Source organism: Amblyraja radiata, chromosome 2 (genome assembly GCF_010909765.2).
Source record: "Amblyraja radiata isolate CabotCenter1 chromosome 2, sAmbRad1.1.pri, whole genome shotgun sequence".
Lineage (NCBI taxonomy): Eukaryota > Metazoa > Chordata > Chondrichthyes > Rajiformes > Rajidae > Amblyraja > Amblyraja radiata.
Genome location: NC_045957.1, coordinates 142,771,838 through 142,794,876, shown reverse-complemented (window position 1 = coordinate 142,794,876; position 23,039 = coordinate 142,771,838). Strand labels below are relative to the sequence as shown.

Here is a 23,039-nt window from a genome sequence, read left to right as displayed (position 1 = left end):
GCCTGACCAACCTCTCCCTGTAGCCCAGTCCACAGGTTACAGCAACATCCTCATTAAGAGGTTGGGCACATGGCTGACGATCAGACTATAATGTAGCCACAAGGAACTGCAGATGCTGCAATCTTGACCAACAAAATGCTGGAGGAACACAATGGGCAAGGCAGCATCTGTGGGGGAAATTGACAGAAGACGTTTTGGGTTGGGACCCTTCTTCAGAAACAATCTTTTAATATAATTTGATAAATTAATGCGTAGTTTTGTGGATTTCCAAGCTGACAATGATCTCTCGGACATGATTAACAAAGCAGGATAAATGGTCTATATCACATATTGCATATAAATTGAGGTTCAGTTTCTGACATTAATGCAGTGCCTTGTAATTCAAAAACACTTCCATGGATGCAAAGTGATTTGCTGATGTCATGATTGGTGGCAGGTAAATGCAAGTCTGTGTTTAATCCGAGCATTTTGTTCCCAAGTTAATATTTTCCATTTGAAAAATTAAATAGGCTCGCTCATAAGGAAGCTTTGCAAAACATTTGGACCTTTTGATCTTTAACCAAGCCATTGTCAACATGGTGGTAATTAGAGATAAATGGCTCCAAAGATCAATTTTTATATGGGTTCATTCACGGATATTACAGGATCCTACGGTGGGGAAATTCCATTTCCACCTTGAACTGAATTTCTGTCATGCCATCAGAATAAATCTCAAATTGAAGCCCAACTCTGTTAAAATAAAGTTAGTTTGTTTTTCGTTAAAATATAGTTAATAAATAAAATAAAGATAAGTTTAAATGGATTTGTAGCGGCACCAAACGTGGTGAATAAAACGTGGTCAGGCAGGTTCAAACTGTAGAGAGAGAGGTTCAAACTGTAGTTTTATTCGGGTGTTATGTGTTAGTTTGGTCCGCAAACGTAATTGTCATTGCTGCTGTAGCTGAGCGAGGTTGTTCTCTCGGGCTCAGCTACCTGTTGACTCGGCAGATCTCAAGTTGAGTTAAGCTGAAGTAGCAGGACACTCCCCCTAGCCCATGACGTCACGTGCCAGCCCTCGTAGCTACTGACGAGGGTTCGACCATAAGTGGTCTGTGTATCAGCTGATGCCACAGATTTCTGTAGTGGTCTAGCGTAAAGAAACACCCCAAGGAGTATCAAGCAAGGACGTTTTGATCATTCGCTGCACTGAATCGTGTATTTGGCACTTAATGTAAACGGACTACTTTATCCTGGGTAATTTTGAGCTGATTCAGCATTTGGTGTACATTCTCAAGGATTCCAGATGGTGGCAGCACAGATAGTTAAGGTGACTTGCAAGATATTACCTAATAATAATAATAATAATAAATTTTATTTAATGGGCGCCTTTCAGACATCTCAAGGACACCTTACATAGTAATCGGAATAACATATAATCGGAATATAACAAGTAATAAAGACATCACAGAGACACAAATTAAAAACAGAATTCAATCCAAAAACAGAAAATCAAAAACACAGTGTGAATACTCATTGGATATTTGATACACAACGCAAAACATCTTACAATATACTTGGTGGCACCCTTGAAGAATCCAAACAAACCAAGTATCTTGGCATCAAATTGCAGAATGATCTGCGTTGGAATGGTCAGACTCATCATGCAACGGTGAAAGCAACAGGTGTCCTAAACTTTCTGAGGCGCAACTTTCATCATTGTTCAACTTCTGTCAAGGAGAAGCTATACTTCACCCTCGTTAGACCTCATTTGGACTACACAGTTGCAGCATGGGACCCATACACAAATAAAAACATTTCCTCCATCGAACGTGTCCAAAGACAGGCAGCTCGATTTGTTACTAACACCTATGAGAGAGAAGCGAGTGTCACCAAACTTCTGAATTCTCTGGGGTGGAACCCTCTCCAAGACAGACGTGAAGCTCACCGTTTGACCTGTTTTTACAAAATGTTAAATGGTCAGATAGACATAGACTACAAGGCCTACACCAAACCCAAACCAATTAGGAGCAGACTAGGGCATTCGATCCAATTTGTGATCCCAGCTACAAAGACAGATGTATACAGCAATTTGTTCTTCTCCCGCACAAGTAAAGCATGGAATAATCTCCACCCAACTATAGTTACCCAACCAGATGCAACTAAATTTAAAGTAGCTCTTTCTTCCCAATAATCCTTTCTGGCTTAAGCCCTCCCTTCACCACCTCCAGTTTAAATTCCATTTGGAATATTTTGGAGGACCAATAAACCAAGAATGCTGCAAAAGCTCAGTGGGCCAAACAGCATCTGTTGAGGCAAACGGTGTTAGTTGGTGTTTTGGGTGGAGACACTGCATCAGGACTGAGGAGCATAGAAAATAGGTGCAGGAGTAGGGCATTCGGCCCTTCGAGCCATGGCTGATCATCCTACATCAGTACCTCATTCCTGCTTTTTCCCCATTTCCCTTGATTCCTTCAGTCCTAAGATCTATATCTAACACTCTCTTGAAAGAGATTGAGAGGGTTCAAGAGAGATTGCCAGTGTGCAGGGTGGTTGGGTAGAGGTTGGTAGGTGGCACCAGATGGAGAGGGGAAGATGGGCAGATGGAACCAGATGAGTAGAGATGGTGGGAGTGATGAACAAAGGAAGGGGAAAACTTGGTGGACAAGTGAATGTGTGCGGAAGGGACACACTGGAATGTGGGTTAAATAAATTCCTTATTTATTCTGGGATTTCTTCCCTCGGAGAACTTTGGGTGCCTGTACCAGAAATGCAACAGGGGTCTAACAAGGTGGCACCCCACCATCTAATCAAGGACATTGAAGGATGGACAGTAAATCTGTCCTTGTCAGCAATGTGAATAAATATAGAAATGTGATGGCCTGAGATGGTGAGAGGCACTGTAGGTTGAAAGACACTGTGTGTGGGGTGACTCTCATTCTGTCTTTTGAGTTTTTCAGATGTTAAATTAACAAATTTACAGCTTGGTGTAGCAAAGTACCATCAGTGGGAAACTGCATCTGCATTCCAGGTTTCATGCAGAGTGAAGTTATTCTTCAAGATAAATTAAAATCGTATTGAACTCCAAAAATAACTTTAGTCATTTGAAATGCAAGATTGGAGGGAGGATGGTTTGCAAGATGGTGTTGATTTCTTTACTGAAATGAATAGAGAGGATGAGCTGCACTGATGATCCTCAGAGATGCCGTCGGACCCTTAGAGTTGATCTAGCATTGTGTTCTGTACAAGATTCTGCTCTCTGCAGTAAAGGGCCTATCCCACCAGCATGCGATTGCATGCGTCTAGCACGACCAAACGTGGTGGCTTGAGGCGTACGGCCTCGCGAGGGGCCGGTCCCACTTCCAACCGCGGAGCTGTCTGGAGTTGTGCGGGGCTGGTCCCGACATCATACTCGCCAATCAGCTGGGCAGGAGGCGGGCCGACAAATTTGGACGTCGGGCGGTGACGTCTTCGCGCAACGGCATGTCGGGCGGTGACATAATCGTGCAGAGCCATGTGCTAGGCGTACGCGGTCAAGATGCTGCGTAGGGCGTCGAGGTGCTGCGTACGGCCTCAATGCGGCTGCGGGCCGACAGGCCGTTGTCACGCAGAATTTTTGGACAGTGTCAGTTTTTCGGAGCCCCGCGCGGTGTCCGGACCAGCCCCGCACAACTCCATACAGCTCCGGCGATCGAAGTGGGACCGGCCCCGTGAGGCTGTACGGCTCAAGCGACCACGTTAGGTCGCGCTTGTCGCATGCTGGTGGGACAGGCCCTTTACCTGTGTTGTCATTATCACCTCTGATCTGCCAGCTCAACCTTTGACAGCTTGCAGTGAAGTGTGTTTGAAGCCCAAGACCTTAAATCCAACACCATGGCTGTCATCTACCGAGCAACAGAACTTCTTTCTTTCTGTATTCACTGGAAAAATAGGCAATGGGTTGATGAAATATCACCAATTACTGCTTTTGGAAAATACATTGGCAGAATAGATGAACCAAATGCATCTCCTTCCAAAACACCATGAGAATCTGATTATGTTTAACCAATGTTTAGGGATGGTCCGCATTGCCGGATGCCAGATTCCTGAAACAAGCACTCTGCTCTGAACTCCACCATGCCGACCAATTAACAGAGGAAGCATTCCAAGGACATTCGTAAAACATGTTTGGAAAACATTTTGCAATCTCTCCGGCTACGGGGAACAGCTGACCCAGGACCACCTGGAGTAGCATGCAGCAAACATTTCCATAATGAAGGGCTAATTGTAATTCCACGTGTGGTTTTTATTATATCAATACCAACCTTCTAAAGACAAGAGTGAGCTTGACTGTTTGTGTTACTGTTAGCCATTATGTTGTTTAGTGTTTCAGTACAGCACCCTGCACAGTATTGTAAAATGTAACATTATAGGATTTATTTTGGCTCCATGCTTGTGTGTGGACCTGTGTGATCACAGTATTTGCAGGAAGGCAAAAGAAACCCTGAAGACATTGGAAATACTCATTAAATCAGGCAGATCTATCGCAGAGACGGGTGTTAAGGGCCTGTCCCACGAGCATGCGACTGCATGCGGCAAGCGTGACCTAACGTGGTCGCTTGAGCCGTACAGCCTCGCGGGGCCGGTCCCACTTCGATCGCCGGAGCCGTATGGAATTGTGCGGAGCTGGTCCCGACATCGCGCGGGGCTCCGGAAAACTGACAGTGTTCTAAAATTCTGTGCGGCAGCAGCCTGCTGGCCCGCAGCTACATTGAGGCCGTACGCACCTCCTCGACGGGCGTGCACAGCGTCTCGACGTCGTACGTTACGCGCGAACTTCCCGTGGACTTCGCTCGAACTTCACGTCACTCACTCGACTTCCGCGCGTCCCCCGCTTCTGGTTAGGTCGCGCTCGCCGCATGCAGTCGCATGGTGGTGGGACCGGCCCTTTAGTTATAGATCTTTGACTTCAGTTCAGCCTTAGTTTATTGCCACGTGTACAGAGGCACAGTGAAAAGCTTGTGTTGCGTTCTAACCAGTCAGTGGAGGTGCAATACATGATTACAACCTAGCCATCCACAGTGTACAGATACACAAGGGAAATAACGTTTAGTGGACGGTAAAGTCCGAGCCAAGATAGTGTGAGGGTCACCAATGAGGTAAATAGTAATTCAGGACTACTCTCTGGTTGTGGGAGGATAGTTCAGTTGCCTGGTAACAGCTGGGATGAAACTGTCCCTGATTCTGGACATGTGTATTTTCACACTTCTGTACCTTTTGCCCGATGGGAGAGGGAAGAAGAGGAAGTGGCCTGGGTACAACTTGTCTGTGATTGTGCTGCTGGCCTTGCCAAGGCAGCGGGGTTGGTTAGAAACATAGACATAGAAACATGGAAAATAGGTGCAGGAGTAGGTCATTCGGCCCTTCGAGCCTGCACCACCATTCAATATGATCATGGCTGATCATCCAACTCCATATCCTGTACCTGCCTTCTCTCCATACCCCCTGATCCCTTTAGCCACAAGGGCCACATCTAACTCACTCTTAAATATAGCCAATGAACTGGCCTCAACTACCTTCTGTGGCAGAGAATTCCACAGATTCACCACTCTCTGTGTGAAAAATGTTTTTCTCATCTCGGTCCTAAAAGATTTCCCCCTTATCCTTAAACTGTGACCCCTTGTCCTGGACTTCCCCAACATCGGGAACAATCTTCCTGCATCTAGCCTGTCCAACCCCTTAAGAATTTTGTAAGTTTCTATAAGATCCCCCCTCAAACTTCTAGCGAGTACAAGCCGAGTCTATCCAGTCTGTGTGATACACGGTTTGTGTGATAGTCTGGGCTGCGACTGCAATTCGCGCCAATTTCTAGTGGTTTTGGATGGATCTGTTCCCAAACCAAGCTCTGATGCATTCCGAAAAAAATGCTTTCTACGTCTCATCTGTAGAAGTTCGAGTTGTCGGGGACATGCCGAACTTCCTAAGCTTTTTAAGGAAGTAGAGGCCCTGGTGTGTTTTCTTGGTCTTTGCTTCAATATGGGTGGTCCAGGAGAAGTTGGTGATTCCTAGGAATTTGAAGCTTTCAACCGTCTCTACTTTGGCGCCGTCAATGAAACTGGGGTTTCTGTACCACTTTGCTTCCTGAACCAAAATATACGATCATTACATAAAACAGTACAGTGCAGCACATGAATAGGGCCTTCAGCCCACAATGTCTGTGACACTCACGCTTGCAAAAAGACAAAACCAATGCTCCCAGGTCTAAGGTACACAAAATTGCTGGGGAAACTCAGCGGGTGCAGCAGCATCTATGGAGCGAAGGAAATAGGCGACGTTTCGGGCCGAAACCCTTCTTCAGACCAAGTCTATGTAGTTTAGAGCTTATTTGGAACTTGTAATGTATAGCGAAGAAGCTGTTTCTGAATCTTGAAGTTAGTTTTCGGGCTCCTCTTTCATCTTCCTGATGGCAGAGGGTGCAATGTGTGTGTAACCAGGGTGGTGTGGGCCTCCGATGCTGGCTGCCTATTTTGAGGCAGCGGCTTCTTGTAAATCCCTTGAGTGCTGGAGCAACAATTAGACAGATAGAAGGATTGAATTGAATTGAATTTCCTTTTATTGTCATTTAAACAAGTTTGAACAACATTTCGTACCATGCAGTCAAACAACAGCAAAAAGCGACAGAACACACAATTAACACAATTTAACACAAACATTCATCACAGTGAATCTCCAGGCACCTCCTCACTGTGATGGACGGCAAAAAGTCTTATCCCTTCCTTGCTTCTCCCACGGTCAGGCAGTCAAACTGCTGCGTTGAGGCTCTCAATGTTGAAGCCCCCGCTGGGCAATGGTTTATCCCGCGGCCGAATTTGAGCACCGCGAACGGGCCGATTCAAACTCCGCGATTCGGGGCGGGCGAAGCTTCTGTTGCGGGAGCTCCCGAAAATCGGTCACCAACCTGTGAGCTCCCGATGTTACCGTCCACGGGGCTCACGGCCGAAGCCTCCGAAGCCTCCGAAGTCAGGTCTCAGCCACAGCGCCACCACAGCCTCCGAAGTCAGCCAGCCTCCGCACTGGTGAGTCCACAGGTTCTGCCACCGGAGCCCACGAGGTCGATTCCAGTTGGAGGCCGCCTGCTCCACGATGTCAGGCCTCAGCGCAGACGGAGATACAAGGAAAAGGTCACATCCCCATTGAAGGAAGAGATTTAAAAAGTTTCCCCCGCACATACACAACATAAAATTAACTAAAACATACATCTAACAAGAGAAAAAGAAAACAAAAAGAAGAAAGACCGATGGACTGCAGGCGAGCCGCAGCGGCTATGGCAGCGCCACCACTTTCTCGGATAAGGATAGTACCAGTTCTGAGGGATGTGGGGCCAAATGCAAGCAAGTGGGACAAGTGTGGATGGGGCAAATTGTTTGGCGCGGGCAAGTTGGGCTAAAGGGCATCTTTCCACACTCTGTGAATCTATGACTCTAACTTACTGAATTAGCTGTTTCTGTTGGAGTGGCAGATCCGTTCTGAAATAAGCCTTGCTAGAACTCAGCGGACAAGGTCTTAGATCAACAGTAAAAGGCTCATCCAGTATTCTACCTTCTGATTTGAGTTTCTTGTATGCCTAGTTTGGAAATGAGTTGAGCCCCACCATTATGCCTTCTATTTTCGTAGGAGAGGTCAGGTTGGCAACCTTTCAATTGAATTTGAGACGAGTGTTAGGTCTGAGAAGCCAGAAATAGGGTTACCTCAGTGCTGTCGAGAAAAGGATGGCTGTACTTTTCCATCCAGTGAGCAAAGATCAGAGACTTTGGAATCTTGTAAAATATTTTACTTTATAGCTTTGTCTGTCATTCATGTCAAATAATAATTTTGTATACAATATGCAACAATATTGATATCAAAATAAATCACTTTATTGGTGATTAAGGAAACAGAGCACACATAATTTGTTTTTTTTCCAGCCTTAGAGTGGTTAAAGATAAAATACATGAAGGTAAATTGCCCATTTTTATTAAGTTCCATAAAAATTTGTAACTTAAACTTCGATTAAGTGTTTTATTCTGTATTATTTAACACAATGATGTCTTGTGTGATCCGGAGTTCAAAGCTGTCTAATCATAAATGGAGCCCACACAAATCTTTCTCATGAATTCTATATCTAATGGGCAAGTGTGTGATGAAACAGCTTGCAGGAAGTGGCAAGTCGAGTGGCATTCTGAATGCAGTGCTACACGACATCTATGGAATATAACTGCTAGAAAAGGAAAGGGGGAGATTATTGTTTGGTGTAAAGGGTTTCTTCAGAAAATCAATGTGTACTATGCAAAAGCAATGTTCTGATATTGAATGTACTGAAATAAATAATTCTAAGACACAAAGTACTGGAGTAATTCAACGAGTCGGGCAGCATCTCTGGAGAAAAAGGATAGAAACATCGAAACATAGAAAATAGGTGCAGGAGGAGGCCATTCGGCCCTTTGAGCCAGCACCGCCATTCATTGTGATCATGGCTGATCGTCCCCTATCAATAACCCGTGCCTGCCTTCTCCCCATATCCCTTGACTCCACTAGCCCCTAGAGCTCTATCTAACTCTCTCTTAAATCCATCCAGTGACTTGGCCTCCACTGCCCTCTGTGGCAGGGAATTCCATAAATTCACAACTCTCTGGGTGAAAAAGTATTTTCTCACCTCAGTCTTAAATGACCTCCCCATTATTCTAAGACTGTGGCCCCTGGTTCTGGACTCGCCCAACATTGGGAACATTTTTCCTGCATCTAGCTTGTCCAGTCTTTTTATAATTTTATATATTTCTATAAGATGCCCCCTCATCCTTCTAAACTCCAGTGAATACAAGCCTAGTCTTTTCAATCTTTCCTCACATGACAGTCCCGCCATTCCAGGGATCAATCTCGTGAACCTACGCTGCACTGCCTCAATCACAAGGATGTCCTTCCTCAAATTAGGAGACCAAAACTGTACACAATACTCCAGATGTGGTCTCACCAGAGCCCTATACAACTGCAGAAGAAACTCTTTACTCCTATACTGAAATCCCTTGTTATGAAGGCCAACATTCCATTAGCTTCCTTCACTGCCTGCCATTCTGAAAAGGATCCGTTCACTCCTACTCTTTGCTTCTGGTCTGCCAGCCAATTTTCTATCCGTGTCAACACCCTACCCCCAATACCATGTGCTCTAATTTTAGTCACCAGTCTCCCGTGCAGGACCTTATCAAAGGCTTTCTGAAAGTCTAGACACGCTACATCCACTGGCACCCCTTCATCCATTTTACTTGTCACATCCTCAAAGGTCGGGACCTTTCTTCGGAGGTCTGAAGAAGGATCTTGACCAGAAACGTCACCCATCCGTTGTCTCCAGACATGCTGCCTGACCCGTTGAGTTACTCCAGTACTTTATGTTTATCTTCGGTATGAACCATCTCTACACAAAAAATAACTCCAGCATTTTGTGTCTATAACCAATAAGTGAGACAGCTGGACTTAAAAATGAAACATGTAGGTAGAGGAATGTGTAACGAAGATGACAATCCAGGTGTTTGGATGAATCGTGAAGGCCCAGACCATTGCAGAAAAGACAAATGATCCCGAGCAATACAAAAAAAGGTGCATGGGTAGTTTATGCGAGTCATTGGAGACATAGAATTTCCTGAGTCTCTACGGAAAGTAGAAGCATCGGAGTGCTGCCTTAGCTTTCTCTTCATTGTGGTTGGTAATATTAACGTCAAATAACTTAGAGTTCTTGACCATTTCCACTTCTGCACCATTGATGTCAATTGGGCAGGTACACCATGCTTCCTAAAGTCGATAATGAGCTCCTGTGTCTTGCTGAGATTGAAAATGAAGTTATTATCCTAACACCATGTTACCAAATTCTCTATCACCTTCCTGTACTCTGTCTTGTTGTTGTTCGAGAAGGCTGACGACAGACATGTCAGTGTGGGAATGAGACGAAAAGTTGAAATGCCATGCACCAAGATTTTCTGAAGTAGATATGTTATATGGGCATCATTAGGCCATTCAGCCCATCGAATCAAGTCTGCTGTTCAAGCATGACCGATCAATCTTTTCCTCTCAACCCCAAGGAAGCTCGACGTGGGCAGAGAAATTGAGCAAAAAAGGTAATTTCTTTTTGGGTGATGAAGTGGGATGGTGTGTGTGTAAGTAGGTGAGTTTATGGTGAAGTCAGTAGCAAGTCTGCTTCCTGCGATGGAGACTGAGTGAATCTTGGAAAAGGATGCTCCGTTTCAGAGCATCCTCATTCCTGGTCCACCTGAACAAGGTCCAAGTCTATCGTTCCCTGAACGTGGCAACGTTGGTAGACATGGTATAGAAACGTACAAAATTCTTAAGGTGTTGGACAGGCTAGATGCAGGAAGATTGTTCCCGATGTTGAGGAAGTCCAGGACAAGGGGTCACAGCTTAAGGATAGAGGGGAAATCCTTTAGGACCAAGATGAGAAAAACATTTTTCACACAGAGAGTGGTGAATCTCTGGAACTCTCTGCCACAGAATGTAGTTGAGGCCAGTTCATTGGCTATATTTAAGAGGGAGTTAGATGTGGCCCTTGTGGCTAAAGGGATCAGGGGGTATGGAGAGAAGGCAGGTACAGGATACTGAGTTGGATGATCAGCCATGATCATATTGAATGGCGGTGCAGGCTCGAAGGGCCGAATGGCCTACTCCTGCACCTATTTTCTATGTTTCTATGAAGTCAATAGCAAGTCTGCTTCCTGAGATGGAGACTGAGTGAATCTTGGAAAAGGATGCTCCGGTTCTGAGCTGGTCCACCTGAACAAGGTATAAGACTATCGTTCGCTGAGCGTGGCAGCGCTGGTAGACATGGTGAAGGTGGCATCTGGCACACTTCCCTTCATTCAGTTAAGGCAGGGGTGCCCAACCTTTTTCGTCCCGTTTACCCCTGGCAACTTTAATAGCACATAACAATCTTATTTCACTTATTTATGAACAACTAATAATGAACAGATAGTGATATACCAAAACCAAACACAGTCAGTCAGTTGATGAGAAAATATATGTACAAATCCAGAATCAACAAATTTATCCCTTGGGTAGGCGAAATTTACCTCAGGTTGGGAACCCTTGAGTTAAGGCATCAAGTACCAGAACCAGACATTATGTTACAGCTATATATGATGGTGGTCAGACCACACATTGGAGTTATGTGTGTCATTCTGGTTGCCCAGCTAAAATGCCATTAAGCTGGAAAATGTGCAATAAAAATTGCAAGGATGTTGCTGGTTAGTTTGAGTTTTCAGAAGAAATTGGAAGGGTTGGTGCTTCTGGAGCATAAGAGGATAAAGAAGGACATTTATATAGGTTTGTAAATTCCATGAGGGGCAGAGATGAGGGAAATGGCCACAACCTTTTCCTCCGTGTAGGCGCGTCACTTTATGCGTTTTTTAATTTCTTTTAGTCTATTATTATCACGTGAGTGCTGTGTTAAACCTGCCGCAAGTAGGAATTTCATTGTTCCCTTTCTGTACATATGACAATTAAACATTCTTGACTTGAGGCTATGTCTTTAAGGGTGAAAGGGAAGATTTAAAAGAACACACACTCATGGTTAGTTGGGACAAGCTGTGAGCTGCCAGAGGAAGTCCTATTCTCCTCTGAAGTAGGCCTTTTAAGGAAAACCACTTGGAGACGATTGAAAAATTCCTCCAGGTGTCAACGCAACAAATTTGCATTAAAAAAAAAATAAAAAGTCATCCACCATTATTATTTGTTGCATTCTGAATGGATTGCAGTGACAGATCACCTCTTTTCAGAGCTCGGGGTATTTTGAGATCATTGAGACACGTGTTAATCCTGCAGAACAAATTATCTGTTCATTAAATCTCTTGATCTGAAAACGTGGGTTGCAGGTGGCAAAGATAGTGAGTGGGCTGCCAAATGTTTTGCAGTTCACGAATCTTGAAGCGGACTAATTTAGACGTGCTTCTTGAGTTGTGAATTTGGAGCAGCTGCAAGTGAGGGACTGTTATTCAAATACATGCACAGTAATTGCAATTGACTGATTAAAGTGTATATCTTGGGCTGTAGTATGCAATGAGAATGAAGCCAATTGGGCATATGTTCCCTATAGTTAAGTAATTTTGGCAACAAATGAGAAAGATAAATGATTGATGATTGATATTGTTACAAAAAGAATCTAAAATATCCATATTCACTGTTTTGAAGTGTTTGTGTTTCTTTCACAACTTTACTTGTGTTATTACTGAAGAGGAGCTGATACATTTTTATGTGTCATCGCGATGCTCTGGGTCAGTTTAAGTCCTGACCTAATTATCTGAGTATTGTTCAAATATTTTTTGTGCCCGGCAAGGTAACTAGGCTTGGAGCTCCCTCAAGTGCCAAAGTTGTAAATATTTTTTTAGAATTATTTTTTTTAGAAAATGACAAATTTGAATAATTTATATGTGTGAGATGCATATTTATGAAATGATGAAGCTGCCTTCATGCAACCTTAGGAATTTGCTGTGTATATTTGAAATGGGTGAGGGGATCTTTTGGTGTTGAAGTACAGGACACCTTTTAAAAAAAAAATGTAATCCACTTGATTGTGTTGAACATAGTAGAAAAATAAAACACTAGAAAAATATCTTGATTATTGATTCTGTATTTTTCTTCTCCTTAGTGTTCCACCTGTCTGAAAAAATCACCACTGTGATTCCAGAGAGTGCTCTGCTGATTGTGTTAGGTCTCGTCCTGGGAGGAATAGTCTGGGCAGCGGACCACACCGCTTCCTTCACTTTAACACCAACTGTCTTCTTCTTTTACCTCTTGCCACCCATCATATTGGATGCTGGATACTTCATGCCCAACAGACACTTCTTTGGCAATCTTGGAACGATTCTCATGTATGCAGTCATTGGGACAATCTGGAACGCTGCAACAACTGGCCTCTCCCTCTATGGCGTTTACAAGTCTGGTATTATGGGTAAGTCAGATTCGGGCGTTTCTGTTCGTTTAGTTTCTTTTAGTTTAGAGATACAGCGTGGAAACAATGCTTCAGCCTGCAAAGTTTGCGCCAACCAGCGATCTCTGCCCATTAACACTATCCTACACGCACCTGGGTCAATTTACATTTACACCATGCTAATTAAACTACAAGCTTGTGCGTCTTTGGAGTGTGGGAGGAAACCAGAAATCTTGGAGAAAACCCACGCAGGTCACTGACAGAACGTGCAAACTCCGCACAAACAGCACCCATGGTTGGAATCGAACCCGGGTCTCTGGCACTGTCAGGCAGCAACGCTACTGCTGCGCCACCTGCGCCATTACTATTGGTTTCTCCTAAAGCCATGGGCCGCGGATCCTGGGGGGGGGGGGTGGCAACAGTGAGCGCGGCAAAACCAAAGATCAAAGAGCGGAGAGATAGATGGAGAGTTGGGGGATGGCCTGTATCATCCCCCAGTTTTTGGAGGTCGAGCAACAACAAAAAATAATGGTGCCACCCTCCCACACCCCCCCCCCTGCTCGGTCGCTCCACCCCCTCACTGGGTACCCCCGAGGCCGGTGATCAGTGATCGCACAGCCCCCCCCCCCACTTTCAAAAACGTTCCACGGCCCCTGAAAGGTATTGAATTGATTTAAAGATAAAGCATGAAAACAGGCACTACAGCTTGCAGAGTCCACGCTGACCATTGATCATCAGTTCGCAGTAGTTTGCTTTAAAGGGCTGTACCTTTATAACTAGAGGAACTATCACATTGGAGTTTAGAAATACAGCATGGAAATAATCCCTTCAGCCCACAGAGTCCATGCCGAACATCAGTCACAGTAGTTCTATGTTATCCCACTTTCGCAACCTTTCACTCCACACTTGAGGGCAATTTACAGAAGCCAATTAAAGTACAAATTGAACCAGTGGGAACCCATGTGGTCACATGACATAGCGTGCAAACTCCACACAGACAGCACCAGAGATCAGGATTGAACACCGGCAGTGGCGGACTGGCCAGGGTGTCAGCTTGCCTGATGGCAAGTGTGCCCCTGATGAAGTGATAGCAAGTGATGGCAAGTGGGCCCCAGTTAAATGATAGCATTGTAGTTGTGGGTGGGATCCCTTTGTCTCCTGGCAACCAATATTTTTAGAACCAGTCCACCACTGAACTCCACCAGTGTCTCTGGCACTGCAAAGCAGCAGCTCCTTCAGCTGAGCCACGGTATGTGGATATGCTTGGACTTTTATGGATTTTCTGTCTTTTTTTCGTGCAGATATGCATTAGTATTGTTGATTTCCTGAGCTCTCCATGCCTGCTCAGCAAGACAAGTGCAGCACGGTACTTAATTTCCTCAATCCTGCATAACCCCCTCTCCCACACCAGCGATGTAGTAATCTGGAATCAAATAATGGTCACTTTGAAGTGCATTGGCAGTTTCAGTAATAAAATGAATAGTTAAAGAAAACCAAATGCATTTCAAGTACTGATCAGACGTGATCTAATTTAAAATTGGAATAAGCTCGAGGGATTGAATAGCCTATGTGGGTTCAAATGCAACAAAATTGGAATATTTGTCTCGCTTCTTCATCTTTTAGCTGTAACCTGCTGCCCTCCATAAATCAACCCTCCTGTCTCAGTGAGCATTGTTATCTGCCTGCACCCACACAAGTACTAGGCTGTTTTAAGAAGACACTGCTCAAACTTTTGTTTTTTTTGAAGGGAACAAATATATTTTGCTTTAACCATAATTAGTCCATGTTGTTAATCTGCCCTGCAGTCAGAAGGTTGGTGGCGCCAGACATTCTTGCCTTCGATGCAAGGATAACATTCCACTACAAATAACACTGAGGAATTGCTGTAATGCCCAATATAACATCTATTACATGAAATGTAAAAAATATTTGGTGAAGAGCTATTAACATCTCTCTGGTCTCATGGCCCAGCGAATCCATCACCTGGCATAGTAAAATATTTCCTGACTAGAATCTTGGTACTTTGCATGCAATCTTCCATGTATTTTAAAAGTACTTAATTGGCTGTAGATATTTTAGGGGCCTTGAGCCTTGAAAGGCACGATACAGATACAAGTTGCTGATTTATCTAAAAATTTGTATCGTTATTTTCCACTTGTCCCATGTTTGATCTGACATTTGCAACTTAATGCTCACTATTTCCTCTGCCAGAGGTTTAGCTATGGCTCTTTGGTTAATGCCACAAAATTTGTGGGCCCCACTTGTAATGCCCTCTATTGCCGCCCCCACCATCCAGGATGCAGCGGAGATTCAACAGTGGCTTCTGTGTTTGTCCCGTCGTTTCGCAGTCTCCATTTAGTTCAGATGCTGTTTTCACTGCTTGCCTCGCCCCTTCCCATTTCACCAACCCCCTACTTCTCGCCCCTCCCCAATCCCATCACCCAGTCAACCAATTAACCATGCTCAAAAGGTAGTGTCCCTTTCAAACCTTGGGTATTTCGACCAACATGTGCACTCACACTGTTGAGCTGTGATGTTTGCCATTTTGTATTAAGTAAGTAAAATTTTCCTTTGAAATGTCTCAACTTTGTTCCCTTGCTCCAATGCCATTCGGCCCGACAGACTGCTGCTCTGTTTACATCGATGGTTTTTATTGCCAGCCCATTGCAGGATGTTCTCTCTGTGCAAACCTCTGGAATAATTTCCTACATAGAACAGTGTAGCACAGGAACAGGCCATTCGGTCCACAATGTCCGTACTGAGCACAATGCCAAGTTAGGGTCCCAGCCCGAAACGTTACCTATTTCCTTCGCTCCATAGATGCTGCTACACCCGCTGAGTTTCTCCAGCACTTTTGTGTACCAAGTTAAAACTAATCTCCTCTGCCCTTAAGTGATTTGTATCTTGACCCAACACTTAATTTCTTCCTTTCCTCTTTTGAAGTCACTCTAACTTTATTTGACCAAATTGTTCACTGTCTACTGCTTTTGAAGCACTTTGAATGATGTTATTTCACTGATTTATAATCAGCATGTGACTGGAAGTTAGTGTTTCTACTGAATTTTATTTGTTCTGCAGGAGATCTCGAAGCTGGCCTCCTGGAATTCCTTCTGTTTGGAAGTCTGATTGCCGCAGTTGACCCAGTGGCTGTATTGGCTGTGTTTGAAGAGGTTCATGTGAATGAAGTGTTGTTTATCATTGTCTTTGGAGAATCTCTTCTTAACGATGCAGTCACAGTGGTAAGTCCATTCAAGCAGTGTTAAGTCCTTGATAGATTTTCCTCCAGTCCAATGCTAAAAGGTGGAGTTCACAATTGTACTGGCACCTTTTTTGACTTTTGAGGTTTTGCCCCAATGTTTAGATCATTTTTAGTTATTTGGCCTTTGCCAACCAAGATGCTGCACGTACTCTAATCGACCTGCCTGCTTTTGACCTATATCCCTCTAAGGTGACAGGGGCTATGGGGAGAAGGCAGAAGAATTGGGTTAGGAGGGAGAGATAGATCCGCCATGACTGAATCTCTGCCACAGAAGGTAGTTGAGGCCAGTTCATTGGCTATATTTAAGAGGGAGTTAGATGTGGCCCTTGTGGCTAAAGGGATCAGGGGATATGGAGAGAAGGCAGGTACAGGATACTGAGTTGGATGATCAGCCATGATCATATTGAATGGCGGTGCAGGCTCGAAGGGCCGAATGGCCTACTCCTGCACCTATTTTCTATGTTTCTATGAATGGCGTAGTAGACTTGATGGGCCGAATGGCCAAAATCTACTATTCTTTATGACCTAATGACCTTAAACCTTCCCTATCCACCTTCTTGTCCAAATGTATTTTTAAAAGCCTCAACTTCCTCCTCAGGCAGCTTGTTCCATATACCCACCACCCTCTTGCCCCTTGGGTTCCACTCACTTAAACCTACGCCCACTTGTTTGCGATTCCCCTATCCTGTATAAAACCCCTCATTAACCTAGTTGCAATTTTTGTCATAATTTTTGATTTCCAGTTGTCATTCTCCATGTCCATGACATTAACATCATGCCAACTGCAGGGGTCTTGCACACTATAAGATGCTGATAAAGACCAGATAATTGGAGATCTTAAAAGGTGAAGGTCTGGAAGCCATTCTCTGAAAGGCACAGACAATTTCCACAAACCTTAAGAATATTTCTCTTTTTTTGTTGTTGTATTTTTATTAGAAGCAATGTACAGTGGTATAACCCGTGGGATAAGACATAATACATTTTGTGTACAACTTCTTGTTTTAAATTTAACAATAGAAAAAGTCACATAAGAAAGAAAAAGAGAGAAAAGAAGAGAGTAAGGGAAATAATGATGTGTAACCCCCTGGAGTACCACTCCAGGAGTTAACAAGCGATAGTTTGTAGATAGTTTCCACACCCCTCACCCAATTCAGAAACGGTTAAATTCCAGAGTTGTGTTGCACCATATTATACTTGTAATAAATCAATAAAAGGAGACCATATCTTTAAGAATTGCTCTGTTTTTCCTGCTAGGACGAATGTCATATCTTCAAGATGTTGCGTCTCAGACATGCTTGTGATCCACATTTTAAGCGTGGGTGCATTTTTCCAAAATTTGAGTATAAGTTTTTTGCCTTAAGAATATTTCTGAGATAATTTTATCACGGGATGCTTTAGAATCATTTGGGATGCATATGACCTTTAAAGAGGTTTTTAAAAATCACACATAGTGGAGTCGCACTCTCCCTACGCCAAGACCCTACGCTTCGAGATTCATCATCTGTCACTGGCACTAAATGTGTTACTGGTGATGGCTAATTGTTGTACTCTGCTTCTGAGAGGCAATTCCATTCATTTCAACGGAAGCCAATCGTAGAAGCATATTATAACAGGCAGACATCACTGCATTGTGTTTGATGCGAGCAACCAAGGGCAAATTCTTCCATCAACCCTTTCCTGTTTATATCATTCTCTCTCCCCCCCCCCCCCCCACCACTCCAACTAAAGTCTCACATCTATGCAACAGTACAGTTGCTGCCTTACAGTTACAGCAACCCAGGTTCAATCCAGACTATGGGTACATGTCTGCACACAGTTTGTATGTTCTCCCTATGACCAAATGGTTTTTATCAGAGTGCTCCGGTTTCATACCAAACTCGAGGCGAACAGTGTTGTAGGTAAAAGGAAGGAACTGCAGATGCTGGTTTCAACCGAAGATGGACACAAAATGCTGGAGTCACTCAGCGGGACAGGTAGCATCACTGAATGGAAGGAACGGGTGATGTTTCAGGTCGAGACCCTTCTTCGGACTGACCCGATAAGTCACCCATTCCTTCTGTCCAGAGATGCTGCCAGTCCCGCTGTGTTACTCCAGCATTTTGTGTGCATCTTCAGTTTTTTAGGGTTAATTGGGTTTGTTAAGAATTGTAAATTGTCCCGAGTGTGCAGGACAGTGCTAACTTCCAGGGTGCACGCTGGTCGGCATGGACTCGATGGGCTGAAGGGCCTGTCTCCGTGCTGTTTCACTGAAGTAAAAGCTTGCCAAAGAAAAAAACCTGCTTGTAAAGCTGGGGAACTGGAACTTGCTGATGTTTCTGGCACAGTACAGCATGAAAAATGCGATTTAACTGGGACAATTGAAAGCTTTAATTAGAACATGGACAGAAGGTAAGAACATTCTGCTGATAGAAAGCTGATAGCATTTGCAAAGTTAAATATTCTTGGAGTCATACAGCAGGGAAACGGGCCCTTCAGCCCAACTTGTCCGTGCCGACTGTGATACTCCATCTCCACTCGTCCCATTTGACTGATGCACTTTAAAAATACTTGTTCAGAGCTATTGAGGAATATTGAGAATTCTGTTAAAATATTAAAATTGCTTCGGTGTACAAAATCATGAGGAGAATGTGCAGACCCAGGTAGGGGGAATCTAGAACCAGAGGACCTAGGTTTAAGGTGAGAGGGAAAAGATTTAATAGAGCAGTTGTACAGGGTCTTGGTGAGACCACACCTGGAGTATTGCGTACAGTTTTGGTCTCCTAATCTGAGGAAAGACATTCTTGCCACAGAGGGAGTACAGAGAAGGTTCACCAGACTGATTTCTGGGATGTCAGGACTTTCATATGAAGAAAGACTGGATAGACTTAGTTTGACCTCGCTAGAATTTAGAAGATTGAGGGGGGATCTTATAGAAACTTACAAAATTCTTAAGGGGTTGGACAGGCTAGATGCAGGAAGATTGTTCCCGATGCTGGGGAAGTCCAGAACAAGGAGTCACGGTTTAAGGATAAGGGGGAAATCTTTTAGGACCGAGATGAGGAAAACATTTTTCACACAGAGAGTGGTGAATCTGTGGAATTCTCTGCCACAGAAGGTAGTTGAGGCCAGTTCATTGGCTATATTTAAGAGGGAGTTAGATGTGGCCCTTGTGGCTAAAGGGATCGGGGGGTATGGAGAGAAGGCAGGTACAGGATACTGAGTTGGATGATCAGCCATGATCATATTGCATGGCGGTGCAGGCTCGAAGGGCCGAATGGCCTACTCCTGCACCTATTTTCTATGTTTCTATGTTTCTAATTCTGAGGGGCAACCTTTTCACACAGAGGGTGGTTGGGTTATGGAACAAGCCACCAGAGGAGGTAGTTGAGGCAATACGACATTTAGAAGATCCAGACAGGCAAATGGATAGGAAAGGTTCAGAGGGATATGGGTCAATTACGGGCAGGTTGGACAGGTGGAGATGGGGCATTTTAGTTGGTATAGGCAAATTGTGCCGAAAGGCCTGTTTGCGTGGTGTGTGACTCCACCACCAACTCTCAACGGCAGCAGTTTCTATCATATACAGAATGCTCAGCAGCATTTTGCCAAAATTTCTGTAACCGCACTCTCTGAAGCCATGGGGTAGCAAGGGGCAGTGCAAGGGCACCAAAGGCATGAGACCACCGCCATCTTGAAGTTGCCCTCCATGCTACACACCATCTAACCTGGAAATGTGCCATCTTTCCTTCACTGGCTCTGGGCTAAAATCCCGGAACACTTTCCTCACAGCACTGTTGGTGTACGTAAAACCTCATAGAAACATTCCATAGATAGAATTCCAGAGATTCACCACTCTCTGTGTGAAAAATATTTTTCTCATCTCGGTCCTAAAAGATTTCCCCCTTACTCAGTTTCTTTACTCAGAGAGTGGTAGCTGTGTGGAATGAGCTTCCAGTGAAGGTGGTGGAGGCAGGTTCGTTTTTATCATTTAAAAATAAATTGGATAGTTATATGGATGGGAAAGGAATGGAGGGTTATGGTCTGAGCGCAGGTATATGGGACTAGGGGAGTTTATGTGTTCGGCACGGACTAGAAGGTTCGAGATGGCCTGTTTCCGTGCTGTAATTGTTATATCCTTAAACTGTGATCCCTTGTTCTGGACTTCCCCAACATCGGGAACAATCTTCCTGCATCTAGCCTGTCCAACCCCTTAAGAATTTTATAAGTTTCTATAAGATTCCCCCCTCAATCTTCTAAATTCTAGCGAGTACAAGCCGAGTCTTTCTTCATATGAAAGTCCTGACATCCCAGGAATCAGTCTGGTGAACCTTCTCTGTACTCCCTCTATGGCAAGAATGTCTCTTCTCAGATTAGGAGACCAAAACTGTACGCCATACTCCAGGTGTGGTCTCACCAAGACCCTGTACAACTGCAGTAGAACCTTCCTGCTCTTATACTCAAATCCTTTTGCTATGAAAGGTAAACCAAATACTATCAAACTGTACAACTCTCCACTTTCTGTCAGTGTCTTTTTTTTTTTTATAAACCTGATATTGATCATTCTTGATCATCCATCAAGCATCCATTTTCTTCTAAGTCCTTAGTTGTTCGAGCTAATAAATGGAAGTGTCCTAAGGAAATAGAGGTATAAAATGACACTCTTTATTTGTGGCATTTGGAATGTCATGCTCGCAAGTTGGCTTGGAGCAGGATGCTTCAGTTCCCAGAGAGCTTACAAAATCCCTGTACCGTTGCAGTGCAGGCATGTGATCAATCAATCAATCAACCTTTATTGTCATCTTGCAAAGCAACAGTTGTACAGTGCAAAATGAGAAGTCGTTTCCCAGGGAATAGCGGAGCATCGCACATGAAACTTAAAACATTTCACACATAATAACAGTAAAAACAATCCAGTCCCTGATGAAACAGTATAAATAGTTAAAAGCAGGTAAAACAGCAACATTAAAATTCAGTAAAAACAATCATTAAAATGTCCAGGGCAGCTGATTTAAGTGGCCAGTGCCAGAGTTATTAAAATGTCAGTGCAAAGCCACAGAATCAGGTGACTGAGTACAGAGTGACTGTTTAGCAGCCTCACAGCCTGTGGCAGGAAGCTGTTTAGCAGTCTGGTAGTCCGGGCTTTGATGCTACGGTATCTCTTGCCTGATGGCAGGAGAAACAGGTGTGTGTGTGGAGGGGGTGCAGTTTGTCCTTAGCTATTCTCAGAGCTTTTTTCAGACAGCGGCTCTGGAACAGTTCTTGTACCGAGGGTAGGGAGACGCCAATGATCCTCTCTGCTCCCCTCACTACCCTCTGCAGAGCCTGATCTCAATTAACAAGTGGTTTACAGGCAGCACCATTCTCTGGAATTTGCAAGCAAGTTCATTTATCCTTGCTGACAAAATCCAGGTCTTGGGAAACTAAAAATAACTCTATTCACTACCTTTGGGGGAAACGCAGAATAATGCAAGTGAGGAGAGAAGGAGAAAAATCACTGGATTAGTTTCATCTCAGAAATCTGGAACTACTTCTGTTGCCATGGTAACTATCGAGCTATAAATCTTCCGGTAGATGAGTTGAACCCTTAAGAGACGTGCTGGTTACCAAATGAGGACATGGCCTTGTTCTGGGTGCACCTGGCACAGTTAAAACAGTTATGATATTTAAACTTAAGAGATTGAAATAAATCATTAAATGGAACCATTAGTATTTGAAATTATTATTTTATCCAAAGGTTCAGGTAAATTGGGTAAAATATAAATGAAAAGACAAAGGACATCTGTTTTTGAGACTTCGTTATGCTTTTTATTGACTCAGAAATCAACAGAGCTCTATTTGCAGTGCAATGCAATGAATAAAGTCTCTCTATACAAACTGAAGACCATCACTGGCCCACAATTACACCTTGTCCAGGGTAAGGCAAATGACTTGCAAACTCTACATTTCACGACTACATTCACATGCATTCAGAGACGAACAGCATGGAAACAGGCCCTTCGATCCAACTAGCTCATGCTGACCAAGATGTCCCATCTGCATGAGTCCCACCTGCCCGCATATCCCACTTTTTAAAATTTATATTTAAATTGTGGACTCCATATTCTACTGCAGAAGTATGAATCCTGGCAACTTCCATGCTATGGACAGAGGGAAAGAATAATTTGACACCACTTTTCACTGCCACCCCAATATGTGTTTCCAGAGGGTGGTTACTATTCTAGAGAATCAGACAAATTCTTATAAAGCAGGAATTCCACTGCATCAATAAGAACAACAGCAAAAATGATAAGATTTGGTGATTTGGCTGAGCTTGGATAATAGCTGTAACGTAAAAAAAACTTGACCTCTCATTTTAGATTTTTTTTTTACGAAGTCTCTGAGATGGAAAAACGTGGCATTCTCAAATACCTGTGAATTTGGTATTAATATCTTATTGGAGACCCTCAAACTCATTGGAGACCCTTGGACTTTTAGAGATCATTGGAGACCTTTGGAATTTTTTGAAGATGTAACTAGGAAAATGGACAAGGGAGAGCCAGTGGATGTTGTGTACCTGGACTTTCAGAAAGCATTCGATAAGGTCCCACATAGGAGATTAGTGGGCAAGATGAGGGCACATGGCATTGGGGGTAGAGTGCTGACATGGATAGAGAAGTGGTTGGCAGACAGGAAACAAAGAGTAGGGATTAACGGGTCCCTTTCAGAATGGCAGGCAGTGACTAGTGGGGAACCGCAAGGCTCGGTGCTGGGATCGCAGCTATTTATAATATACATCAATGATTTGGATGAAGGGATTCAAAGTAATATTAGCAAATTTGCAGATGACACAAAGCTGGGTGGCAGTGTGAACTGTGAGGAGGATGCTATGAGAATGCAGGGTGA

General features: G+C 43.9%; 1 protein-coding gene across 1 annotated transcript in view; it reads left to right on the top strand.

Annotated features, from left to right (window-relative positions):
- Positions 1–23,039, top strand: part of slc9a3 (solute carrier family 9 member A3) — a 178,351-nt gene that overhangs the window by 108,178 nt on the left and 47,134 nt on the right. Inside the window, exons 2-3 of the mRNA XM_033016529.1 lie at positions 12,638–12,940; positions 15,998–16,158. Coding sequence (XP_032872420.1) covers positions 12,638–12,940; positions 15,998–16,158 — 464 coding nt within the window. The remainder of the gene's footprint in view (positions 1–12,637; positions 12,941–15,997; positions 16,159–23,039) is intronic.